The 25,636-nt window shown below is 43.1% G+C and overlaps 1 protein-coding gene across 1 annotated transcript; it reads right to left on the minus strand.

Annotated features, from left to right (window-relative positions):
* Nucleotides 1-93: 93 nt before the first annotated feature.
* On the minus strand, nucleotides 94-24,399 carry OIT3 (oncoprotein induced transcript 3). The gene is made up of 9 exons (XM_079792998.1): nucleotides 24,306-24,399; nucleotides 19,259-19,633; nucleotides 18,223-18,330; nucleotides 13,176-13,298; nucleotides 12,145-12,267; nucleotides 10,323-10,483; nucleotides 8,440-8,855; nucleotides 2,610-2,709; nucleotides 94-740 (listed from the first exon to the last, which is right to left on the minus strand). Exons 1-9 carry the CDS (start codon nucleotides 24,364-24,366, stop codon nucleotides 570-572), a joined length of 1,638 nt encoding a protein of 545 aa, XP_079649124.1. The 5' UTR covers nucleotides 24,367-24,399; the 3' UTR covers nucleotides 94-569.
* Nucleotides 24,400-25,636: the final 1,237 nt, after the last annotated feature.

Here is a 25,636-nt window from a genome sequence, read left to right on the forward strand (position 1 = left end):
GATATTTCTTAAGACAACATAAAAATGTCAAAAGAAAATATTGTGCAAGAGAAAAACCAAATAGTATTTTTTAGTACACACTTAGATGGATAAACTTCTGAATCCCCCGTAACCATTCTGTATTTGAACTGAAATTTCAGGGTATAATATTATTTACATAAGTAAGGAATCATGGGGTATTTAAGTCATCGTTTCAAGCAACTATTTAATTTTTTTAAGTTCCTAATTTGAAATGTCATGCCCAACTTCTGATTTCACTGCCTCCTATAAAAGGTGATTTACTGTAGAAAAGAAATGGGGGATCGGGTGAGCTGCCATCTGTGTGGGCAGCATAGCTTTTGACCTTGGGAGGAGGAAGCCCTAGCAGGGTCAGGTCGGTCAGCAGTGAGCCGGTCTCTCCCGACCTTTGGGCCGGATCAGAGGGAGTCAGTCCTGGGAGTCCGTCCGCACCCACAGCGTGGTGTTTAAAGAAGGGCGGTGATCTAGCTGCTGACTGATGTCCGCAGAGGTCATGGGGAGCAGTTCCGAGCAGGCGGGCAGCCGGAAGCCAGGGCTGGGCGTTCCGCGTCCTAGTCCTCCCGGTCGATGCGGATGGGGCCGCCGGTCAGCGTCTGGCTCTGCAGAGCGGCCGCGTCCCCGCCGCGGGCCTCCCGCCGCGCTCGGCGGTGGCAGCCCTGGGCGCAGCGGGAGCGCTCCTCCAGCCGGCCGCACACCAGCACCCGGCAGTGCAGGAACACTTCCTGGGGAGGCCGCAAAGAACAAAAACAGGGGTCACCGCGATCGCCAGACACCATACCAAGTATGCCCTATACGTCATCTCTTGTCATCTAAACAACAACCCTTTGAGGCAGATGTTACCATGACCCTTTTACAGACGAGGAAACGGAGAGAGAGGGTGGGGAATCTGCCCAAATCCACACACTTCGTCATGCGGCAGACCCGCAGAGTCCTCGGGAGGTTGAAAACACCGCGTGCATAGTCGATGCGCTTGCGTAGGGCCAGGAGAGACCTTGGTGAGGGCAACACCTAATAACCTCAGCATCTGCATTCCTCGCATCAGAGAGAGGAATGGCATCAGCTCCCAGGCGCTGCTGTAAGGTTGGTCCTTTCTCCCAGCTGCCTCCTGCCAGTGACTTCCAAGCAGCCGCCTAGCTGAGGAGGGAGACCAGACTAGCCATCATAGCGGGCCCCCCGGGCGGTGATGTAGCTGGGAAGGACGTCAATGCACTTGTATGCAGCGTGGAAAAGATCATGGGTCTCTGAAACGTTTTGTTGAAATGTTTCAACAACTGTATTCAAACAAAAATCTTCCACCTTACCCTATTATAGATAGCCGCTTATAACCTCTACGGCCATGCATGTACATTTAAAAAATGTAGCATTTTCAACACGCATATAAATTGTTATGACAAGTCTTTCCATGTCTCCCTTTTCTATATTTCCATATTTCTATACCACTTCAATAACTACTTAACACTGTGCTAACTGATATACTGCAGCCCTGTTTGTTTGTTTGGGGGCTTTTTTTTTTTTTCCCACTTCCCTTATACAATGCTCTATAAACATATCCAACAAGTCTTGGTTTTTCTTCTTGTGCTTGCTTGTTTTTGAGAAATGGTCAGAATTGGAATTTTTAGGAAAAAGAACATGATTATTTTATGGTTGTTATTAAATATTGTCAGGCAACTTTCCAGAAAGTGTACCAATTTATAAGGCCACTGTATGCTTTTTATAATTTAGAGTATTGTGATTTATAATTTTTATACATTAACTAGAGGCCTGGTGCACAAAACACATGCACAAGACGGGGGGTGGTCCCCTCAGCCCAGTCTGCACCCTCTCCAATCTGGGACCCCTTGGGGGATGTCCGACTGCCGGTTTAGGCTGGTTTAGGGGATTGGGCCTAAACCGGCAGTCGGACATCCCTCTCACAATCTAGGACTGCTGGCTCCTAACTGCTGGAGGGAGGATGTCCGACTGCTGGTTTAGGCCCAATCACCTAAACCAGCCTGGTCGCCCCCAACTGCCCTCCCCCGCTTGCCTGGCAGCCCCTCTCTACCCCCCTGTGCTGGCCTGGTCACCCCAACTGCCCCCCCTGCCAGCCTGGTTGCCCTTCTTTGCCCCCCCCCCCCCCTGCTGTCCTGGTTGCCCCACGCAGCCTGCTGTTCGGTTGTTACTGTGAGGGCATCCTGACCAATTTGCATATTACCCTTTTATTAGTATAGATATGTATTCATAGAGTCTTATAATGGTTTTAAGTGGCATTTTAAGTACCACTTTCACTGAATATTTCACTGTTTGTGTTTTCTGTGAATTTCCTGTGCATATTTTTTGCCATGTGACCACCACACAGGCTTTTTCACCCATACCTGCCTACAAGGATTTAAAATTGTGATCATCTAGTACTTTCTTTGAACAAACACAGCTATTTTATTGGGAGGGGCAGATAATTACGACATTCATGAAGGTGCTAAGCTTCTAGATGGCCAGTTTTACAGCATTTGTCATAGAGGTAATGCAGATTATAACTGTGGCTCAAAGAATGCCACCAAGTTGGGATATTAAGAGGGAAGGCTCAGGTAGTGTGTTGGAGGGTGGGGTTCACTTACCTTGTGGTCTTTGCCCACGAACTTGAAGACAGGGACCTGGAAGTGCTTTGCTAGGTGATCCCGTGATGTGTACTGCTTCACTGAGTCATCTGAAACACAGCTGAAAGTAGGGCAGGGTGGCACGTAAGACCTGATTGCTTAAGCAGGGGTGGAAAATCAATCCAGGCCAGCGTGTTTGGTCCAAGGAGAGGGAAACTGGGTGGAGGAGGCTGGGCTGCACTCAAGCTTTTTGAGAATGAAGGAAAAAGGAAATTCCTTTCAGATCCAGCCCTGCTCATTAGCACTGTCTGTCCCATCTGTCATTCACTGTACCCACAAACTGGGCACAAGGACCTCCTGTTAAGTCAGTGTATTGAAGTATTAGCAACAGCAACAGTATTTATTTCAAAGGTACCTTTTGTATTTTCATCTGTAATATGTTGCAGGAATTCTGCATTCCCATACTTTATTATTGGTTTGAGAAGGCCTTTCTTTAGATTTCATAAATATTTATGAATACCTAATAGATAGTCACCCCTGAAGGGAATTCAAGGGTGAGCCAACGCCAATTCATGCATCAAAGAGCTGCATAAAGATCCAGGTTTCTTAGAGAATAAATAACTGGTTCTACAGGGGAAAAGTCATTCACTTCCAAATTGTTTTCATTCTTCTTCCCAAATTTAATACTAAGTTGTAGCTTGGCAGGGTTTTGGGCTTTGAATCTCAGATCTACTGCTTAAAGTGAACTCCTAGGCTCACCTCAGGGTTAGCTGGGGGAAAATAAGTATTATGGATTCTCCAGTTTACGAATCTTTTCTCCTTAAAGATGAAAGGCCAAGGGTCACACTTGTAGTATCTTTTCCATTATGAAGTCTAAATGAACTTTCTTTTTATAAGTACATTTTTCTTTTTATGGATACTTAATAGTTCCTGTCTACCAGGCCAGGGGAAAAGTGGGGAAAATCAGATAGAAAAGCCTGTGAAACTGGATGCCTGCTCCTTGTGCTAACAGGCCACTTTCTAGAAATTGCTAATTGCTCTTTCAGTGCAGTAAAAAGTCCAATAAAATTGTTTAAAAATAAGGCATCTAGACTTGTATTTCTATTACTATCTTATTCCTCTGAATTGAAGAGGACCTAAACGTATAATGAGTTTCTATTATTTCTTGTGTTAATTTTCATTTTTCTTAGGTGAAATTAATTTTTATCATCTTCTAACTATGTTCTATGATAAATTCTATTGCACATCTAATCTGTGCAATACACTCTGCTGGGTGCTGCAGAGGATATAAAGATGAATAATATGGTCTATGAAATCAAGAGCTTACAGTCCAATGATTATTATAATAATGTAACAATATTAAAATGGCATTTTCACTAAGTGTTTCAGCATTTTCAAATTTTCTTTATCTGAAAGTAGTAGGGGCTGGGAAATTGGGAATAAAAAAATAAAATAAAGGCCCTGGCCAGGTAGCTCAGTTAGAGTATTGTCCTGATACATCAAGGTTACGGGTTCGATCCCTGGTCAAGGCACATACAAAAATCAACCAGTGAAGGCATAAATAAGTGGAACAACAAATCAGTGTTTCTCTCTCTCTGTCTCTCTTCCTTCCTCTCTCTCTCAAATCAATTATAAAAATAAAATAAAACAGCCCTGGCCGGTGTTCTTAGTGGTTAGAGTATCAGCCTGCCCACTGAAGGGTCACAAGTTTGAGTCCCAGTCAAGGGCACATTCCTGGGTTGCAGGCTCACTCTCCACTCCTTGTTGGGGTGTGTGCAAGAGGAACCAGTTGATGTGGCTCTCTCATGTTGATTTTTTTTTTCCCCCTCTCTCTCTCCCCTCTCTACCCCCACTCTCTTTGGAAAAAAAAAAAGCAATGGAAAAATATATCCTCAGGTGAGGATTAACCAAAAACAAACAAACAAAAAATAAAAATGAATTGAGATGTATTTACAGTGTAAATATACACTAGATTTACTTAGCAGTCTAAGTAAAATAATCACTAATATAGTTTTATTGATTAGATGCTGAAATGGTAATATTTTGGAGAAACTTGGTTGCATAAAATATACTATTAAATTTAAAAATAAATAAAAATACTACACTTTTTCTTTAAAAAAGAAAATGAGGCAGAAAGAGCTGTTTCTGGGTAACACATTGCAAACTAAGACCCAGGACAAATTCTGGCTCTTGATTTGGTGTTCACTGTGATTAGACAATGCTAGTCCTATCAGCTTTAAGTTCACGTGCTAAAAGAAAGGCCAATGATATGACAATCCAAAGAAATCGATCATCCAAAAGTTGCCCAATATTTGATTTTGGAATTCAATAGATTTCTTCTTTTGGAGGTTAACTTTCTAATTCTACTTTCCTAGGCTGGTATGAAATTATTTTGTATTCTCAGAGCATATGCCAACTCAAACTAGAGGGAGGTGAGTCGTGTGTTAAGTATCAGGGGAAACCAGCCTCATTTAAATTTAAGCTGAGGACAATGAATCATCTAACAATTTATAAGTGTTACATTATGTTTATTTAAGGGCTCTGCACTATTATGATACTTATTCAAAGACTCATTAGACTTCATAGTTACAGAAAACAGACTGATTACTGTCAGAGAGGGGTGGAGGTTGGGGGGCTATGTGAGAAAGGTGAAGAAATTAAGCAAAAACGAAGAGAGACTCATGAACACAGATAGCAGTATGGTGATTGTCAGAGGGAAGGGGGTGTGGGAAGAGGTAGAAGAAGGCAAACGGGAGATAAATGGAGATGGGAAATAAAATTTTAAAAAAATAATTCATTAGGCAAATATTCAGTGATCCTCACTATAGGCTAGGCCAGTGGTCGGCAAACTGCGGCTCGCGAGCCACATGCGGCTCTTTGGCCCCTTGAGTGTGGCTCTTCCACAAAATACCACGGGCAGGCACGCACGTACAGTGCGATTGAAACTTCGTGGCTCATGCACAGAAGTCGGTTTTCAGCTCTCAAAAGAAATTTCAATCGTTGTACTGTTGATATTTGGCTCTGTTGACTAATGAGTTTGCCGACCACTGGCTAGGCATTGAGGAGCAAGTAGAAGGAAGGATGGTTTCCAGTCAGGTTGGAAGGAATCCAGGAAGGCTTCTTGGAGGAAATAACCTTGCTGAATCTTGAAGGACCGGTAAAGATCACACAGGAAGAAAGAAGACAGAGGGAATAGCAGGCGCAGAGTCAGGAGGGTGTAAGGAAATAGAGTTTGGGACTTGCTCACAGTTCCCTTGGGCCTGAGCAGAAACTGGAGAAGGTAGAGGTCAGAGGGGAGGCACAGTGAGCCACGCTGAGAGCTGGATTTTATTTTGAGGGGTGATCTTATGTGCCCCATTACTGTGTCCCACTACTGTACTGGAGATGGGACTGTTTGTCTATTTACTAAATTGGCACACACAGCTGTGTCTTTGAGTTCTTGCCTTCTACTTTTTAAGCATTTTAATTTCTTCCACAGCTTTCTTTTTTCTGCTTTGTATGCGCTGAGGGCTGGAAAATTAAGTAGCACAGCTTCTTAGAACTGTCTAAAATAAAAGATGTCCTTAACTGAGAGACTGAATAATGAATATATTAATAAACTTCACAAGCTTAATTGAGGTTGCAGATTACATGTTTTCCCAGTAAGTGAGGAATGATTATACATTTATTTTTGCAAAGGAAATATGAGGCAGAAGAGAACTCCTGATGTTAGAGAAATGCTCACTATTTTGATGGTAGTCATAGCTTCATGAATATATACAAACTGTACACTTTAAATATGTGTATTTATTGCATGCCAATAGTACTCGAATAAAACTGTAAAAAAAATTAAAAAGGAGCCAAAATCCACTCTTCTCCCAAAAGGAAATCAATTCCCTAATCTACATAGCATTATGAGTATGTGACTAAAATAATAAATAAAAAAGGATACTTCTACTTTTCCTTTTAAAACTTTCTGGAGATCACTCTAAGATGGCAATAATTCCAAAAGACTGTGGGTCCCTGTGAGACCTGTTACTGGCCACCCAAAGCAGCTCAGAATGACAAATTTCCATATTCTAAAAGCACGCCAAGGAGAAGCCAGGAATCTGAAGCCAGAAGCATTCCCTCTGGTGAACAGTTACATTTACCAACCGAAGGAAATCAAGAGCCAGTAAAAAGTTTTCAGCAGGGGTGTGACAATCTGTATGTTTTCCTTCTGACTGGCTACCCAGGGACCCTGGAGCCCAGAACCGAGAGTTAGGGGGCGGTGTTGTGAGGTGGCTGTATTAGCTGCCCCCTTGAAAGATAATGAGGGCTGGAATTAAGTCAGTAAGAGTGGAATAGACAGAATGAGGTTTGGGCTTTGTTATTATTATTTTAAAATATATTTTTATTGCCCTGACCGGTTCGGCTCAGCGGGTAGAGCATCGGCCTGCGGTCTGAAAGGTCCCAGGTTCGATTCCGGTCAAGGGCATGTACCTTGGTTGCGGGCACATCCCCCGTAGGGGGTGTGCAGGAGGCAGCTGATCAATGTTTCTCTCCCATCGATGTTTCTAACTCTCTGTCCCTCTCCCTTCCTCTCTGTAAAAAGTCAATAAAATATATTAAAAATATATATATATATTTATTGATTTCAGAGAGGAAGGGAGAGGGAGAGAGAGAAACATCAATGATGAGAGAGAAGCATTGATCAGCTGCCTCCTGCATGCCCCCTACTGGGGATCAAGCCTGCAACCTGGGCGTGTGACCTGACTGTGAATTGAACCATGATCACCTGGTTGACATGCAACCACTGAGCCACACCAGCTGGGCTTTTTATTTTTAATTTTTATTTTTTTTAAGTTTCTCAGTTGATCCTAATGTGCATCAGGGATTGAAAGTCACTTAGCAAGAGATTGTTAGCAGCAGCGGTGAGAGATGTGGAGAAGTAAAAGCAAAGCAGATGTTTCGAAGGGTCTACTGGGCCAGGTAGTGAAGTGCACGGCAGGGGGCACACTTGCTGAGATCTTACGAGGCCATTTCCCTTTACGCTGCAGCTGCCGACCCTGCCTGAGATCGGCTACCTGACACGAGGACAAGGAGGACACTGGTGAGCTGCCACTCTGAGTGTGGGTGTCAGTGTGCACACTCTGGGAACGTGAGCAAAGGGCGTGCTAACTGCTGAGCTCCCAGTGACACCTTGAGACACACACGGTTCTTACTAGTAACCCAAGGAGCCTTAGGAAATGTGGAAGTCCCCTTTGTAGAAAGCAAGCTAACAAAAGTGCATTGGCTTGATCTTTCTTCTCCTAAAAGCTACCAACTACTTCTTCATTAAACAAGCGTCTTAGAAGAGGAGTCTACATTCGCTGCTTCCAGGTCCTCATCTTCTCGCACTTGTCAGCCCCCACCTGGCACTCCTGTTCTGCCCTCTCGGAGCAGGTTAATCAATCCCACAGTTTCGACCACCAACAGGGGTGATTCTCTCTTTTTACCTCTGGTCCTGACCTTGTTCCTGGGTCTAACTGATATGCATTTCCCAATGCCCCCTGAACTTCTCTTCCTGTGCATCCTGCTGGCGTTTACAATTCAATATTGTTATTTAGAATTATCATACTCAATATTTTAACCTCAAATCTGCTTTTCTACTTATATCCTCTTGTCTTGATTAATGGCATGTAGGTGGTCATCTGAGCCAGATCCACTGGAGTCATTTTTTACTCTCCTCTCCCTCACCAGTTTCCGCCTCCAAAATGTCAATAAATGGTTTCTGAATTAATTAAGAGCTCGCCAGAGTGCCGAGTCATTCTGGGAAATGACCGAGTATACTTGTGCACTTAGAGGTCGGATGTGAACTGGGAGTAATAAACGGTTTAAGCAGCATAATTACCCATCCCGGATAAGGTAGTACTTCAGGATCTCGTCGATCTTGGAAGTGGGGGTGGCAAAACAGCTCTCCACCAGGCTTTCCAAGCCGTTCACGTGCACCAAGGGCTCAATGCCGAAGTAGAGGGAGTCTCGAAGCTTGAGGGTGGGCAAAGCTTCCCGGTAAGGCTCGTCAAACTCGTGGTCCTTGAAGATCTCCAGAGTGAACGGGAAGATTCCGTGACTGCGGCCCATGATTTCCAGCGGGGCGTTTCGAAGGTTGGGAACGTACCCTTCAGAAATGGTGTACAGGCGCGGGAACTCGCAGGTCACGGGGATCAGCAGTTTGCTGGTCCGGATGATGATGTCCCCGCTGCTCCCCGGGGTCTGCTTGGGGAGACCTGTCACCAGGTTGCTGGCCACGATCTTGTCATTTACCACCTGAGCCAGGCCAGGGCGAAGAGAGGAAAGAGATTTTACATTCATTTCTACAGTTTCCCCCCCTCCTCTTAATCATAACAATCTCCAAACCTCAAAACACACTAGAAATTTGGTTGCTGAAGCCTGAAGCTTTTAAATAATTTTTTGCATACTACTTCATGGTCAACCCACACATTCCTTTGGAATGTTACTCCTAAAATCTGAGCTATGCAGAATCAGCACATTCAAAGCGCGTATGTTTTCGGAGAGAGCAGCTTCTGAACGTTATTTTTTCTGTAATCCTAGGCCTGGTGATCCTGCTGCAGCACGACCTTATGCTGACCTCATCCGCACGCAGAACTTCAGCTGCTACATGATTTTCAGCTCTTTGTGTCCAGCCTCGTCTGGCGCCTCACGGGGCATTTCCATGCTATTATGCACAGATAGAATAAACACACCTTGCCTAAAGCCGACCGCCTTCTCCTGGAACATCTCCTCCATAGCTCAGCCCAGGTCTTATTAGCGCTCTGATTTTTTTTCTTAATCAGATTTTTAAAAAACCTATTTGTTTAACTAAATGATGACAAGGGCCTCTGCACTGATCCCCAGGACCCAGGTCCTCTTTTTCCCCTCCTTCCTGCACACGTCTGATGTCATCATCACGACAGTGCCTGCTGAACCCTAAGTTCCCACCCTAGCGCCCAAGGCAGATCTCTGGGAGCATCTCTCTTCCAGTTTTCTCCCCCAAAACGAATTCCTCGCCAGTCAGGCCCCAGTGCCCAGCATACACTTAGGGATTCCCGTCTCTGGGACTTGCTCATATGTTTCCCATCTGAAATGCCCGTTCTGCTCTCCGCCTGTCAACCACGTATCAGCCACACGCATGCTTCCCCCCCAGTTCAAGTCCTGCTTGCCGTGGCTGCTCCAGGGTCTGTCCCTCTCTGGCTTCTTACAGCCCCTCTCACCTGGATCACTATCTCTTTTTTTAATATTTTGTGTTATTGTCATCTCAATACTACTGTGTGTATTTCTAAAAATCAGGAATCTTTATTTCATATCCCTTAGACTCCCCAGCAGAGAGGTGTGCACAGATTCCTGGATGAAAGTGCAAACCTTTTGCCTCCACGTGGTTCAATACTTGGACTCATTGCTGCCTCATAAATGGACCACCATGTATATCAGCCGCATTCTTCAAGTGAGACAATACCGGTGCTGATGCACTCAGGACATTGTCTACACATGTTGGAGATCAGGCAGTTTGAGAATAGAAATAGTAGAATTCGTTTTAACTTCCTATGCCCATGGTGCCAGGACCAAAGCACATGCGCAATAATAGATTTGTTAAATGAGTGGCATTAGGTTTTTTGAAATCCATTCTTTCATATGGAAATATTTCCTCTCAGACAAGCCGTACCGCATACCTCTGTCAACTACCTCCCCAATGACCGGCTGTTGGTCATTCCCCAGTGTCCTCCAGGAGGAACCTACATCGACTACCGTGCCACACGTCTTGAGGGAGAAGAAGATGTTGATGTGGGTGCCATTGGACACTCCTCGGCAGGAGGTGTTGGTCAGGAAGAGCTCCAGACCGCCGACCAGGTCCCTGGGGACGTTCACTTCGATGGTGTTGGTCTTGCACAGCACGGGGACTGCGGCAGAAAGGGGCTGCTGTTAGAACCGAGAACCAGCGCGAAGGCTTCTAGAAGGATTAATTTCACCATCATGCAGCTTCAGCTTTTTGTTCTATCCTCAAGGAAATCTATGAGGCTCTAAACAGGTTGGTGAATAAAACCAGGACTCCTAACTCCCAAAGCTGTGGTCAAATAATGCTCCTGAGTATATTATCCCCCAAATGAGGAACTAGTATGTTCAAGTTTCAATGCGACAGGCATTTCAAAGTATGGCTAGCATAACTCCATGAACTGAGACACCCGGAAGATTAACTTTTAGCACAAACACAATTTATTGGCAATTCAGAAAATGACTGCTTTGATACAGGCTTAAATTATATAATGGTACCGCTTTGACTTTACTGTTAATTACTGCTCCATAAAACAGGTAATAAAAGCAGTGTTAATGCACTTGGGGAGGAGTTCCAAATTGTCTTTGTTCAGTAAACCATAACCCTGGCTATAAATTTCACTTTCACTGAATAGAAAAAGGTTGCTTTTCCTCAGGGTTCCCATGTTCACTTCTTCCAATTCTACAAACACCCTAAAAGGAATATGTATGGGTACTGTCTGGAAATATGTGAGGAAAATATCAATATTTGAGGACATATCATAACAAATGGTATAGTAAAAAGAAATCAGAGATAGTTGCCCATTAAATATTTGCTGGATGAATGAAATAATGTTCTAGACAGAAATAACCAGATTTCTAGAAAACAGTTCTCAGAGGATTGTTGAGGCTTGTATTGTAAGTGCAGGAAGAAGAATCAGTTCTCTAGGGCTTCCAACTTAGTTTCACAGCCCAACAATCTGCTAGAAAACAGAAGAACTGCATTGATGACTTACACTTCTAAATTGAGTATCAGTTTTACAATTAGTAACAGAAATTAGAGGGGGGAAATCAAAGATGAAAAAGCAAAGGAAACCAAATGATCTGGAAATTCCATTTCTGGATATTCATCGAAAAGAATGAAAAGCAGGATCTCAAAAAGATATTTGCAGGCCCACATCCATAGCAGCACCATTCACAATGGCCAAGAGGTAGAAGCAACCCGAATGTCCATCCATGAATGACTGAGTAAACAAGTGTGGTGTATCCATACAATGGGATATTATCCAGCCTTTTAAAGGAAGGAAATCCTGTCATATGCTGCAACATGGATGAGCCTTGTGGCCATTATGCTAAGTGAAATAAGTCAGTCACAAAGAGACAAATACTCAAATACTGTATGCGGGGGGCGAGGGAAATGGGAAGTTATTAGTTATTTAATGGGTGTAGAGTTGCAGATTTGCAAGGTGAACAAGTTCTGGAGATGTGTTACACAACCATGTGACTATACTTAACACTACTGAACTATACACTTAAAATTGGTTTGGATGGTACATTTTATGTTATACATTTTTCACCACACTTTTTAAAAAAGCAAAGTAAAATTGTTTTTGTTTTTTTTTTGGTAATCTTTTCTTAGGTCTTTTCTCTTTTGAATGTTTCCAGAAGGAAGATGCAGGGACACACACTGCTGAAGGAGCTGGCGTTCTGAAAGGTGAGAATCTTGACACATCTGGGTGAGGAAGGCAGGGAGATGGCGGCGGAGAGGAGGCACGAATCAGAGCAGAGGTCAAGCCCCTGCAAGTACTACCTTGGCAAGTGTGGTTGTCCTCAGACAGCACCAAGCCCCGGGGACATTCACACTGGTAGCCCTGCTCAGACACAAGGCACGAATGGCTGCAGCCGCCATTGCTGTTGTGGCATCCTTCAATGTCTGCAATAAAAACCAAAAGAAAAGGGGATAATCGTGGAGCCCTCCTTCCCCGAAATTCTGGTTCTTGGGATGGCACTTTGCATCGGGGCTTAACTCGTCACAGTATCACTGGGGCCTGGCAGTCACTGAGAAGTGGGAAAGCCCACAACATACGTGTATTAAATGTTATAGCTACAAAGAGCAATCTTACAACACCCACAGCTCTACCCGCTTAAGCTGGTCATTTTGTAGAATGCCCTTCAACCTGGATTTGTCTGTATTTTAATGGTTACTATGTTTGGGGGAATGAAGACCCAAAAGTCATTTCTTAATTGCTGTAATATTTAGTTCACTCAATTCAAAATTCTATAAGAGTATTATTGATGTAAAAGGAACAGAATAGAATTCGATTGGACCAGCTAGATGGATCGGAGTTCTTGCCAGTTGGTTGGATGCCCAGTCCTTCTGTTTCCCCATTGCTGCTGTGAACCACTTGTTATGCTACCCGCCTCTATTACCTCGCTACTCCCGGTGTGCTCCTTGGAGTCAAAGCATAGGGGTCACCTTGAAGTTAGTTATTTAGAAATGCAGTATCTTGGCCCAATCCCAGACCTAAACCAGAATCTGCATTCTGACAAGAACCCAGGTGATTTGTGGGCACATTAAAGTTTCAGAAACACAGAATACCCAGTTTTATTTTCCAAATATGTGGCTCTTTACCTCTTGCAAAATGCAACTCCCTTCTGTGAAACCTTGGAGACAAAATTAACAGTGACTTCTATCTGCAAGCATCCTTGACGATGATGAACCCCTCTGTCATTCCCTTACACAGCCACATTGTTACTTCTGACACTGGGCAGTCTCATGAACAGCAGAGAATAAGCCAGTGGCCTGGGCTCTCGATTTGAATCCTTCTTACCCATTCTCACCTTCGCAAGTCTTGCCATCACTTCTTAGCACACGGCCAGCCCCACACTCACAGCGATATGAATTCTTGAGGTTTACACAGATCTCACTACAGCCACCATTGTTTTGTTCACATTCATTTTCATCTGTAGAAAAGAAACACACCATTTACATGAGCAACTTAAACTCTTAGCCCCTTAGCAGAATCTCCACATCTTTCAGTTCCTGCTGATACACTTTCCACAGCCCAACCCCCTGGCTGAGATCCAGTCTAATCACTTCTATCAACCAGGACTCCTCAACCAAGTTATTTGTCCATCTGCCCCCTTGCTGAAGCAGAAGGCACCTACTTCCTCGCCAATTCTCTCCTAAGGGCAAAGCTGTGGGAAAATAAGGTTCCTTTTGTCACCTACGTTCACCTATTTATTTGCATTGGTGAATCCCACTTTCTCCAATGAGCTCCTGAAGATTTGCCAAATAAATAAAAACTTATAAATCAAACCGTGCTTTAAAGGCATTAAAGGAATGTACATTGCAGGAGAAAATATCTGACAACATTTCCAAGGCAGTCTTCTGCCATACATGAGCGACTGCCCTCGAAATTTCTCTTAAATGTTGGAATAGTCTCACATTGTACTGCATGATGGTTAAGTCATTGGAAGAATCTGATGGAAGAAGGGACTCTTGCCATTAAAAAAAAAGGCACAACTAGCAATAAATGTCGACCCCTTCCTTCTACAAACAAAAGGAAAGGAAGCGTGGGAGCTAAATTTGTCATGGCTTGGACATAGGACCTAAGCCAGGGACCGGGGTTTAACACCCCCGAGGTGGCAGGAAGCATGGCCTTGGGCCTAGGGGAGGAGATGACGGGGACCCTGGCAAAGGCATCCCCGGAATGAGTTGGGGAGAAGCACTTTGCTGCGAGGCCCAGGGAGGCAGGAAGGAAGCTCTCTGCCTGAAGCTCTCGGAGAGAAAAAGCCTCCAGAAACGGCGGGAGCCCACGCCCAGTCCTGCCAGGGCTGACGTGTGAACTTACACTTCCCACATGGTGTGGGGATATTGCAGCCAGAAATGGATGCAAAATTTGGCCACGACTGTGCAGTTTCTGTGACGCCTGACAGGGCATTTGAAAAACCGTTCTGCAGTAAAACTTCCCTAAACCGGGTGATAAAAATAGAATCTCCCCACCCCCTGCCCCAAAAACAACAATTACATCAGAAAATGGTTTGCCATGAAATACTAACCATGAGGAAATAATTTCCTATAAGAGAGAGTTGGCAAGATAACAAACAAGGGGATTTGGATCGGAGATAAACAAAATGATCCAGAAAAATCCATAGTACGAGGTTTTAAAAAATCACCAAACAGATAAAAGGAAGGATAGCTGCCTGGCTGGTGTGGCTCAGTGGTTGAGCGCCGACCGCTGAACCAAGAGGTCCCTAGTTCAAGTCCTGGTCAGGGCACATGCCCAAGTTGCAGGCTCGATCCCCAGTAGGGGGCGTGCAGGAGGCAGCCGAATGTTTCCATATATCCCTCTGCCTTCCTCTCTCTAAAAAATCAATAAAACATGTTTGTTGTTTTAAAAAAGAAAGAATAGCTTCTCCCCAACCAAAATAAGTGTGTAAAAGGATAAGACAGAATTGAGAAACAAACATGTTGAACTTAAAAACATAGCCAATGAGATGAGAACCTTCAGGGGGTGGTGAGAGGCACGGGCAGCCCTCCTGGAGGTGGCCACACCGGTGCTCAGGGCCGGCCTCTGTGGCAAGGCTGACCTGCTTACCTCAAGACTGATTGTTTTATGTGAAGGAGAAATGAGCTTCTACGTATTTAAGCCATTGTTATTTAAGCCATTGTTATTTGGGGGCCTATTGTTGTTTACAGCCTGACTTTGACCCTAAGTTTTAATTTTAAGAACACACAAAGCTCTGCTCCATATTGTTATGGGCACATATATGAATAATAAAAGCATAAAAGCAGGGACCAGAAGAACACGCACTAACTTCAAAACACTGACTCCCCCTGGAGGGTGAGAGAGAAAAATGGGATGGACTGAGATGACTTTACTTGTATCTGTAAAATTTTATTTTAAAAAAAGAGAAAAACTTAACTATAGTCAAATCTGGGTGCATGAGTATCTGTTATATTATTTTCCTATACTCTTCTCTCTGCCTGAAAAAAATTACATAATTTAAACTAAGTAATAAAAACTATATTACACTGGGGCGATGGGGGCTTGCCCGGGGTGGGAATGGCTGGGGGGGGGGGGCTGTCAATTGGGGGAAAAGGAGACATATGTAACACTTTAGACAATAAAAATAAATTAAAAAAAAGAAAAAAAAAAAGAAACAAGGAGACACAAAATGGGTCTCCCAGATGAGGAATGGCAGGGCCCCTGATGGTGATTACTGCACTGATTCCATATTGAGATCCCACATGGGGGTGGCGGCGGGGCGGGGGGGGGGGGGAGCAGGCAGAGATCAGATTGTGAAAGACTTTGTATGCCAGACATTTGAACATAATTTTGAAAATAGAAGGAGCCATGGAAGGTTCTAGAGCACAGGATTGCCATGTGTCATCTACAGTTAAGAAAAGAAATGCAAAGGTAGAAGCATTTGCATAGTCACTAATGTTAAACTATTAAAAATAAACATAGTTACTGATGGAAATTAAAGAAACAACTATATTACATTAAAGAAAAAAAAACTAGGGGAAAATTGACACATGCACATAAACTTTGCCTCTAATTTCAGGGAATTCATGATCTCCCTGAAACTGATGGACAGACTCCAGGTAGGAACTGGGGTCTGTTTCCTAGGTATTGGTAGGCAAAGATGTCCAAGATAAATTGTTAAGCAAGAGACATGTATGATATTTGATCTTTGGTGTAAAAAAAGGGCAATAAATTAACATCTATATTTGCATTTTTATACCTGCCTGAGAAAACCCTGGAAGCATGTAAGAAAATAATACAAGAGTTTACTTGGAATGAGGTGAGGAGGAAATGGGACAAATGGAGAGAGTTAGACACTTCACTATATGCCTTTCATGCTATTTAATTTAGGAACTATCCTATATAATAAAAGGCTAATATGCAAATTGACTGAACAGCAGAATGACCGGTTGCTATGACGTGCACTGACCACCAGAGGGCAGATGCTCAACGCAGGAGCTGCCCCCTGGTGGTCAGTGCGCCAGAAGCTGGGCTCATGGCTGGCGAGTGCAGCGGCGGTGGCAAGAGCCTCTCCCACCTCTGCAGAAGTGCTAAGGATGTCTGACTGCCGGCTTAGGCCCGCTCCCCACCATCAGTTCGACATCCCCTGAGGGTTCCTGGACTGTGAGAGGGCGCAGGCCGGGCTGAGGGACCCTCCATCCCCCGAATACATGAATTTCATGCACTGGGCCTCTAGTTTAAATATATTACCTATTTAAAGTTATATTAAAATAAAGGCAAAAAAATGAATCAATTAGACTTATTGTGGTGATCACATCATAAAGTATATAAATGTTGAATCCTTACATTGTATATATGAAAATAATATAATATTGTATGTCAATTATACTTAAAAACCATAAATAAGAGAAATGAATAAACAAGTCCTGCCTTTAAATAAAAGCCAAATATTTTCCAACAGATGTGTTGTGCGAGGGGCGAGGGGAAACTACAGGAATCATTGTCTCCTGCACCCCAAACATTTTGGCATTAAGTCACATAGTCAAAATGGACCTTGTAAGAGCGCTAACAACTGTTGTGGGAGGGCTAAACATGCTCCATAGCATGGTCAATGGCGTCATTTAGGAGACCCAAGAACAATAGCTTTTCTTAAATAAGCCATTTGTATGCCTTTCACTCTAATTCCCTGACCCATTCTAACCTGTTACTGTTCTTCTTGAGAAGGTGTGGGGCAGGCCTCCCCTTTCTCGCTAGACTTCCTTTTTAAAAAAAAAAATATATATTTCTTTATCGATTTCAGAGAGGAAGGAAGAGGGAGAGAGAGATAGAAACATCAATGATGAGAGAGAATCATTGATTGGCTGCCTCCTGCATGCCTCCTACTGGGGATTGAGCCTGCAACCCAGGTATGTGCCCTTGGCCGGAATCGAACCTGGGACCCTTCAGTCTATAGGCCAACGCTCTATCCACTGAGCCAAACTGGGTAGGGCTAACTAGACTTCTTTTAAGTCCATTTGAGTCTGAATACAAAAAGATTCATAACATTAAAGGGAAAAGAAAGGATCTCCAGTCTTGGGTTTTTCAACTTTATTTTCTTCCAGTTATAGACAACAAAGCATATACAATTAAACAACTCTGGATTTCCCACAAGTAATCTGACTCCTCTTTCTTGCTACTCAGAGAAACCAAAAGTATATTGATGAAGCTGTAGGTGTCTGTCCTTAGATAATTGTAAACCAAAGCTATCCAATAGAAATACAAAGCAAGCTACACAAGTAATTAAAATCTTTCTTGTAGTTATATTTAAACATTTCTTAAAAGAAAACGGTAAAATTAATTTCAATAAATACTTCATTTAATCCAATATGTCCATAATGTTTCACCTCAATATATAATCAATATTAAAATTATTGAGATATATTACACTTCTTAAACTAGTCTTCAAAATCCAGTGTATATTTTATACTTATAGCCTGTCTCAATTTGGATGCTAAATTTTCATGAGAAATACTTGATCTGTATAGAGTCATAAAATTTACAGTTGGTTACTCAAGTTATTCCAAATATTTTCAGTTTTTCAATGACTGAATCAAGTATCAGTTTTTAAATTAAAATTAAATAAAATTAAAATTCCGTTTTTTAGTCACTCTCTTTCAAGAGCTCCATAACCACCCATAGCCAGGGACTCCTGTATTGCACAGAACGATTCTAGACTACACCTAAACGTGGCATAAATCTGGCTTAAAGCTTTAGTTATGAGCTACAAGGGCAAACACCATTCCAGGTGTTCTGAGGCACAGACGGGAAAAACGATGGAGGTCTGAGTCAGGAAGAGTTTTTGACTTGTCCCTTTGATCTTTAAATAGCCTGTTTCTACTTCAACATTAGTTTCTTACCAAAGCATGTCTGCCTGTCGGGGCCCAGCACGGTCCCTGGAGCGCACCTGCACTCGCTGGCATCCAAGCAGCTGCCGTGGCAGTCCTCATCGCAGATGTCATAAAAATCTACGGGAGGATAAAGATGACCTTTGTGATGGGCTAGGACCAGAGGACCCTCATTCCTGAGTTCAATCATGGGACACTAGCTTCTAGCCAACACCCAGAGAACCCTCATTGCTCAGGGATCACATAAACCCAACGGAAAGACATACCACCCAGGAACATCTTTTGTCATTTTGATCAATGATTCCCAACTTCAGATCCACAGGCCCTTGGTTGGCCATAGATTCTGCAAATCTAATACCTCACAAATATGAGCTATGGGTTAAATAAACATTATCTCATATCACATAACCCACGGACACAGACAATAGTGGGGTGAAGGCCTGGGGAGGGGACAGGAGTGAGGAGGAGGGAGTCACTGGGGGGAAAAAGGGACATTTGTAATATTTTCAATAATAAAGATAAATTTAAGAAATAAATAAACATTATCTTCTACTTTTCTATATGCTCTACTTTTTAAATATATGTAATTGAGGGGACTGAGAAAACAAAAATTTATTTAAAAGTATTACTGACCTAAAGTAGCTTCTTCTCATATAATTTTTTAAAAAAAATCAATGGATACTAAGCACAATGCTATCACATGAATGTCTAATATATATTTTAAAAAGGGATTCTCCATACTCAAAAATGTTGGAAATCTTCTACTTAGATAACGTAAATCAACATTTCATTTTCTAATGACTTGTTCAAAAGGAGTGAAGACAAAATAAAGCAGAAATGATCAAAGGCATAGCTCCTTCCCCTTTCTATTCCCCAGGAATTTTTCAGAAATTTAAGAAGAGAACTCAGAAATCACAACCTGGAGGTATATGTGGCCCTATATCCGTGTTATTCGGACTCTGAGATACTACCATAACTGAATTTCCTATGGCACTTTTCTCCTTGATGCCTTGTGGAGGAGGATAAAGAGCACAGAGAAGGTACTCACGGCCACAGTAGACATGAAAGCAGACACTGGGCTTGGTCAGACGATACACGTAGTAGCCTCCAGGGCAAGCCTTGACCTCCACCGTGGTGTTCCAGAGGCAGCAGTTCCTATTGAAGCTCGCACAGGCCTGGCGTTGCACGATGCCATCATCTTCTAGAGGGTGGCTGCCATTGAGCCAGACAGGTGCGTGGGTTCCACAGTGGTTTTCTGGTATGCAAAAGGTGGGCATGGCATCCCCCGCCATGCCCGTGAAGCGGTACCACTCCCCGTCCACATGGTTGTCACATAGAGGTGGACCTTGAGATTCATCCAATTGGTGGTCAGTGTTCCTCCAGGGCTCATTCAGACTGATGTAAGCAGAACAAGGATCTAGGGCTGGGAAGGAAAAGGACACCTCAGAGGCACCTTGTGATATTTCAGATCCCAGAGACAACATCCTGGGCCCACCTTCTTGGTCTTGCATTTTGGCTTTCTGGGGTTCAGAAAGAAATAATCTAAAGTTCCAAAAAAGTAGCTGTTTAAGATTCCCCAAGCTGACTTACACATGTTTCACATATGCCTTTTATGAAATTATTTCAAATCTATCTAAGGTTCAGTGTTAGCATTGGGCTAAATTTTTCATCCATGGTAATCAATTGATGGAAAGAGAGTTGCTCAGAACCAGGGAGGTTAGGGTTGCAGTCTCATTGAACTCTGCTCTGGTCAGACAATATTCTGTTCACACCTGGAGGCTATACTTGATGGAAGTAATGGACAAACTTGGCATCCAGAGGAAGGTGACCAGACTTAGAAGGAAGCCTAAAATTATTTACTGGGAAAGAAGCTGAGAACTATAGTTTGGAGAAAAGAAGATTGAAAAATATGCATATCACTTTTCAAACATCTGGATTGGGCTTGTGGAAGAGGAATTAGGTATTCTGTTACAAAAACAAGAACAAATTGTTATGGGGAAGCACATTTCGTTCAGTTACCCAGTAATGGAGAGAAATGGATGAGTCTTTGGAAAATTTTAAAAATATTTGGATGGTCATTTGTAGGCAAGATTATAGATGGAATTTTGCACTAGGGGGAAGCTTGATTTGATAACGCATGTGTAAAACTCATTCCACTGAAAAGGAAAAGGCCTCTGGCACATGTCAGCTGCTTTGAAATATACAGATTACTGGCAAGTAGTTCCCTAAGATAGTTTCAAAGTGACTATATTCCATCAGCTTATTGAAAACATTGTAAGCTTTATATATTCACAATTAGCCATGACATCACTGTGGATAATAGAGTTTTTAAGCATGCATTTTTAGCACATGGACAAATATCTCATCAAAAACATTTTAATGACTGAAGACATCAATATCCCCAATATTCTCACTGCTTCCCTCAATTTCAGAGAAACATTGAATTAATGTTGGCAAATTATCTGTATGAACCTATAATACCCAGGAGTTCTAGAAAGGAGATGAGCCATAGAGTACTGTCCTTTTTAATGCATGTCAGGCTGACTTAACTGATATTGTAGGCAGGGAATTCACATGCCGGCTGATACATTTTGTGGGCAGGAATTTCAGCTTTAGCAAACAATGCGCAATAATTAAATGCAAATGGACCAGGATCATAAAATCTAAGTTGTCTAGAAAATATTTTGGATTTTCCCAGCCTACATTTCAAACTCAAGCTTACTCTCTAAACTTCACCCGTATAGAGAGGAGTGTGTAGCTTAGTGCTAATGCCCAACGAGCATATGGCAGTTTGGGACAGGAAATAAGTAGGATATTGCACTTTCTGGAAGTAACACATTTGCAGAGCTGCACATGGCAGGGCAACCGTCTCCTTTACAAGGTCCCTGCGGTCCCCCAGGTGTGCCCTAGCTTATCCTCTGCTGTCCCTTCAGGGGAGAAGTGTCCTCATACAGACTCTCCCCTCTCAAAAGGGGAAAATCCCTTCATCGGCTCTCCCAGCTGCGGGTTTTCAGGGAAATTTCACAGGTGATCATAAATTCATAGAAATATTTGGTTCATCTCCTTGGCTCTAATTTTATAAGACATGGTTAGGTACTCAACTTGTAATGGCTTTTACAGAAATCCCTAAACTTCCCTCAGTAACTATTTCAGGAATTATAAAGTTTTTCCTTAAATTCAACTGTCATTTATTGTGCTGTTTGTTAAAAATTCAGTTTCTCTCCTGTTGTAGGGGAGCTATGGCACAAACAGGAAAAATTTTCCTACTGTGTCCTTTAAAATAAATAAATGATATATTTTAAAAAGTTACCCACCCAATGTTTCTAACATTAAATATACACATTCCCCTTTTCATCTCCAACCCCTTTTAAGGCAGCACTTCAATCCTTCAATAATCCGTCAGTTCCTGTTTTCAGTCTCTCATCGTGGAGCACAGAGCCTGGTACGATGCATATGGCACCCTAAATTGCGGATAGAGACACTCCTCAAAGGGAAGCGCTGCAGAAAGAACAGCCCTGTGGTTTCCTTTCAAATGTCCAGTCAGGAGCACCCTTCCCCGCCCTCTCGCCTGCCAGCCGCCCTGCCGGCCACCCCTCTGGGGGTCCCCACTCTGGGGACGAGGGAAGGCTGTGCACCCCCAGGGTCGGCACCTCGAGGTGACCCAGCGCTGAGAGATAATGTCAACGTCCCGCCCTTCGTTCCAAGGTTTGCAGAGCCAGAGGCTCCTACCCTGACGTCCTCCTCACCCCACGCCGCCCCTCCCATCAGGCTCAGTGGGAGCCCCGCTCTCCTCCCTGCCTTCTCCTCACTCCCTGCCTTCTTCCCTGCCAACCACTTGGCTTCCCTCTTCCCCACCTCCTCTCCTTTTCCTTCCCCACTTCTTTCCTCTCACTTCCCCTCTCCAACCAGGACAAGCATTCCCCACCCCTCCCCTCACTACCCTACCCTCCTTCCCCAGTTCTCCCTTGAGCATCAAGTCAAAGGTCGTGTGTGCGCGTGCGTGTGTGTGTGTGTGTGTGTGTGTGTGTGTGTGTGTGTGTGGTATAAGCCTGGGAAAGGAGAAGGTGTATGATTGGGAGGTACAGGAGGTGTGTGTGTGTGTGTGTGTGTGTGTGTGTGTGTGTGTGTGTGTAGTAGAAGCCTGGGAAGGGGAAAGGTGTATGATTGGGAGGTGCAGGAGGGGTGTGTGTTTGTGTGTGTGTGTGTGTGTGTGGTATAAGCCTGGGAAGGGTAAAGGTGTATGATTGGAAGGCGCAGGAGTTGTGTGTGTGTGTGTGTGTGTGTGTGTGTGTGTGTAATGTGGTACCCTTCCTCCTGGGGAGGGAGAGGGTATATGATTGGGAGGTGCAGGAGGTGTGTGTGTGTGTGTTTGTGTTTGTGTTTGTGTTTGTGTTTGTGTGTTTGTGTGTGTGTGTGTGTGTGTGTGTGTGTGTGTGTGTGTAATGTGGTACCCTTCCTCCTGGGGAGGGAGAGGGTGTATGATTGGGAGGTGCAGGAGGCACTGAGGAGAGTAGGAAAGGAAAGAGAATGGGAAGGGGAGTGGAAGTTGAGGGAAGGATGACTTTTGCTTACGAGGCTCTTGGTTGGTATTTATTATAGAGTCCATTTTTGCCCACACAGAGGGAGCTCCTGCCAGAAAAGAGGGACCTGGGGAACAGATGTATAATTGGGGTATCTGACCCAGCAGCCCCAGGCACAAGGCCCTCAGATACTGGTGTCACCCCTCTGCACACAGCCCCTCCCACTCCTCTCTTCTCTACTCATTTGGTTCAAAGCTGAGCAGGGTGATTTCTCTGTGTGCATGTCTTTCTAAAAATCTTTGTAAATTTCTATGGAAAGTAATTTTGCCCTTGTTCTCAACTCTGGTCAATGAATAACATTCACACCCTCACTTACCTGTTGCCCCGACTTCCTCCCACTCCAATTCTGACACTTCTAACCAACAGAAAAAAAAAAAAAAAGAGGCTCTTGGTTGTTCTAGCAGCAGATTCAGGGTGATTAAACTGAGCTCAGCCCCATCTTTTTAAAATAGACTATTAAAACAGCTTTAGACTTAGAGAATACTGGAGAAGATGGTACAAAGAGGTTCCCTCCCCAACCTGGTTTCCCTATTATGATACCTCATACATGGTACCTTTGCCACAATTAATGAACCAATGTTGCTACATTATTATTAACTCGAATACATAGTTTTTTATATTTTCTTCAGTTTTGCCTTTGTCTTTTTCTGTTCTAGGATTTCATCCAGAGTACCACATTACATTTAGTTTTCATGTCCTTGGGGTCTCAAGCCTAATTTTTTTTTAATTTGAATATGGACTAGATATTAGATGGTATTGAATTATTGTTTTGGTGGTGTGTTTTTTTCAAGCCTATTTTTAATGTGTATCCTTAAAGGTGCTAGAACAAGGCCTGAGTTCCTCTGAAGATATAAATCAGGGTCAATAAAATACTGAGCTCCTCAAAAGAAGGACTGTTCTCTCCATCTCAACCTGCCCTCACACTCTCTTCTAATTAGAACTTAAATTCTATTGGAGAAAGGAGAGAGGCATTTACTAGTAAGTGGAATTGCAACTTTGCCTTGTTGGCCAGTTTTGTGCCAAGCCTGAGGAGAGACAGTTTACGATTCACTCGGTCTGTGCAAGAAGTCCTATTTTCAGATGTCAAGACTACGGAGTTTGATTTACCAGATCTGTACCTTTTATGGGGCTATAGCTTTCAGTCAGTCTCTGGAAATCATTAAAGAAAAAGAAAAAATCTATCCTTAACTCTAAAAATCATTGTTTTGCTCTTGAAGTTGTAACTATAAAAGTGCCTTGCATATAAAAGGTTAGAATTCCTTTTACACATACTCCAAGCAATATTTAACTAGTGGAAAGCTGCTGGATATGGCTGATCCATGGAAATTTTGGCTGCCCAGGCAAGAGACTAAATGGAACATGAAAAAAAAATTCTATGAAAATATATGTTCATAGGTTTTCAATGACTAGACCCAATATTGAAGATACTGGATTCTAGCTCTTAATAATCTGTACATAACAGCAATTTCCTACAACAAAAAGCTCAGTATGCCAAGTACTTGATACTAGACTCACCCATTGGTGCCGCAGGTGTAACTGTGATGAAGAGGCAGGTGAGAAGCAGGAACTGAGGCATCCTTCTGGATCAGCCACCAGGCACCGACTGGAAAATCCTCTTAATTTCAGTTTTCCTCTGTCCCCTTCTTTAAAAAAAAAAAAGCCTCGTGAAGAAAGACTTCTCAGTACTGGTTGGGGCTTTATCAGAGGAAAAGGATGAGTGGGATAAGGTGTCCATTGCTCTGGCCTTGACCCCGGAGAGAAGCATTGCTTTACACTGTCAACAGGGTTATTTTATTGATATTTTTCTTTAGGGAAAAAATACTCACAACCCCTCATCCTCCTATTGTTTTCTCTCAAGAATTCCCTGCAGTGCAGCCTTCAGTATCTTATCCAGAAGGGAATTCTAAATGAGGGACATCCCCTCACGTCAGAATCTTATTTCATGATGCTGCATCCATGCCACTGCGTACTAAATGAGAATAGGATAAAGCCAAATTGTTGGAACTGGTCATTAAGAAAGGAGTTTATAAGAGCACACAGAAAAGTAGTAAGAACAGGTGTGGAATGGGGACGATATTCTCTTAAAGCAAGCTCCTAAGTCTTTTATTATGGTCTTTGGTCTCAAAACTTCCTAAAGAGCCCTGGATGGTGTGGCTCAGTTGGTTGGGCATCGTCCTATGCACTGAAAGGTTGCCAGTTTGATTCCCAGTCAGGGCACATGCCTGGGTTGCTGGCTCAATCCCCAGTGGGGGAAGAGGGGGGGACAGGAGGCAGCCGATAGATGTTTCTCTCTTTCTCTCCCTCTTCCTTCTTCTCTCTCTAAAAATCAATAAAAATATACTTTAAAACTTCATGAAGAAAAAGGTTTAATTTGTGCTTCTATCCATTCAGGCAACAATAAATACCTTATGTTTTCATAGTGCCTTTCTTCCCCAAATTTAAAATAGTTTAGTATTTTTTATTTTACTAATTTCATGCTAACATAGGGGCAGGGGCTTCGAATCTAAAACTACTCATTACTAACAATACTGGAAAGTAAGTGACAAAGTTTACTAGAGCTTCACTTTTAGACAAAAGAGAGAAAACGTAAGGACCTGTAGATTGACATGCCCCAGACATGACCTTGTAATTACAGATCTGAAGGTTGCCAGCTCCCTGACACTCTGCAGTGTGGATACCTGAACATTGGCACACACTGTTACGGAAGGTGATTTTTAGGGCCAGGGAAAAGTTTTTTGTTAGTTGGTTTTTAAATACTATATTAAACCAGGATCTGAGGAAAACCAAAATGTTTCTCTCCTGATTTTACCTTGACCAGATGCTTTGGGCTTCTATTATCCCTATAC

This window comes from Cnephaeus nilssonii (assembly GCF_951640355.1).
Source record: "Cnephaeus nilssonii genome assembly, chromosome: 16".
Lineage (NCBI taxonomy): Eukaryota > Metazoa > Chordata > Mammalia > Chiroptera > Vespertilionidae > Cnephaeus > Cnephaeus nilssonii.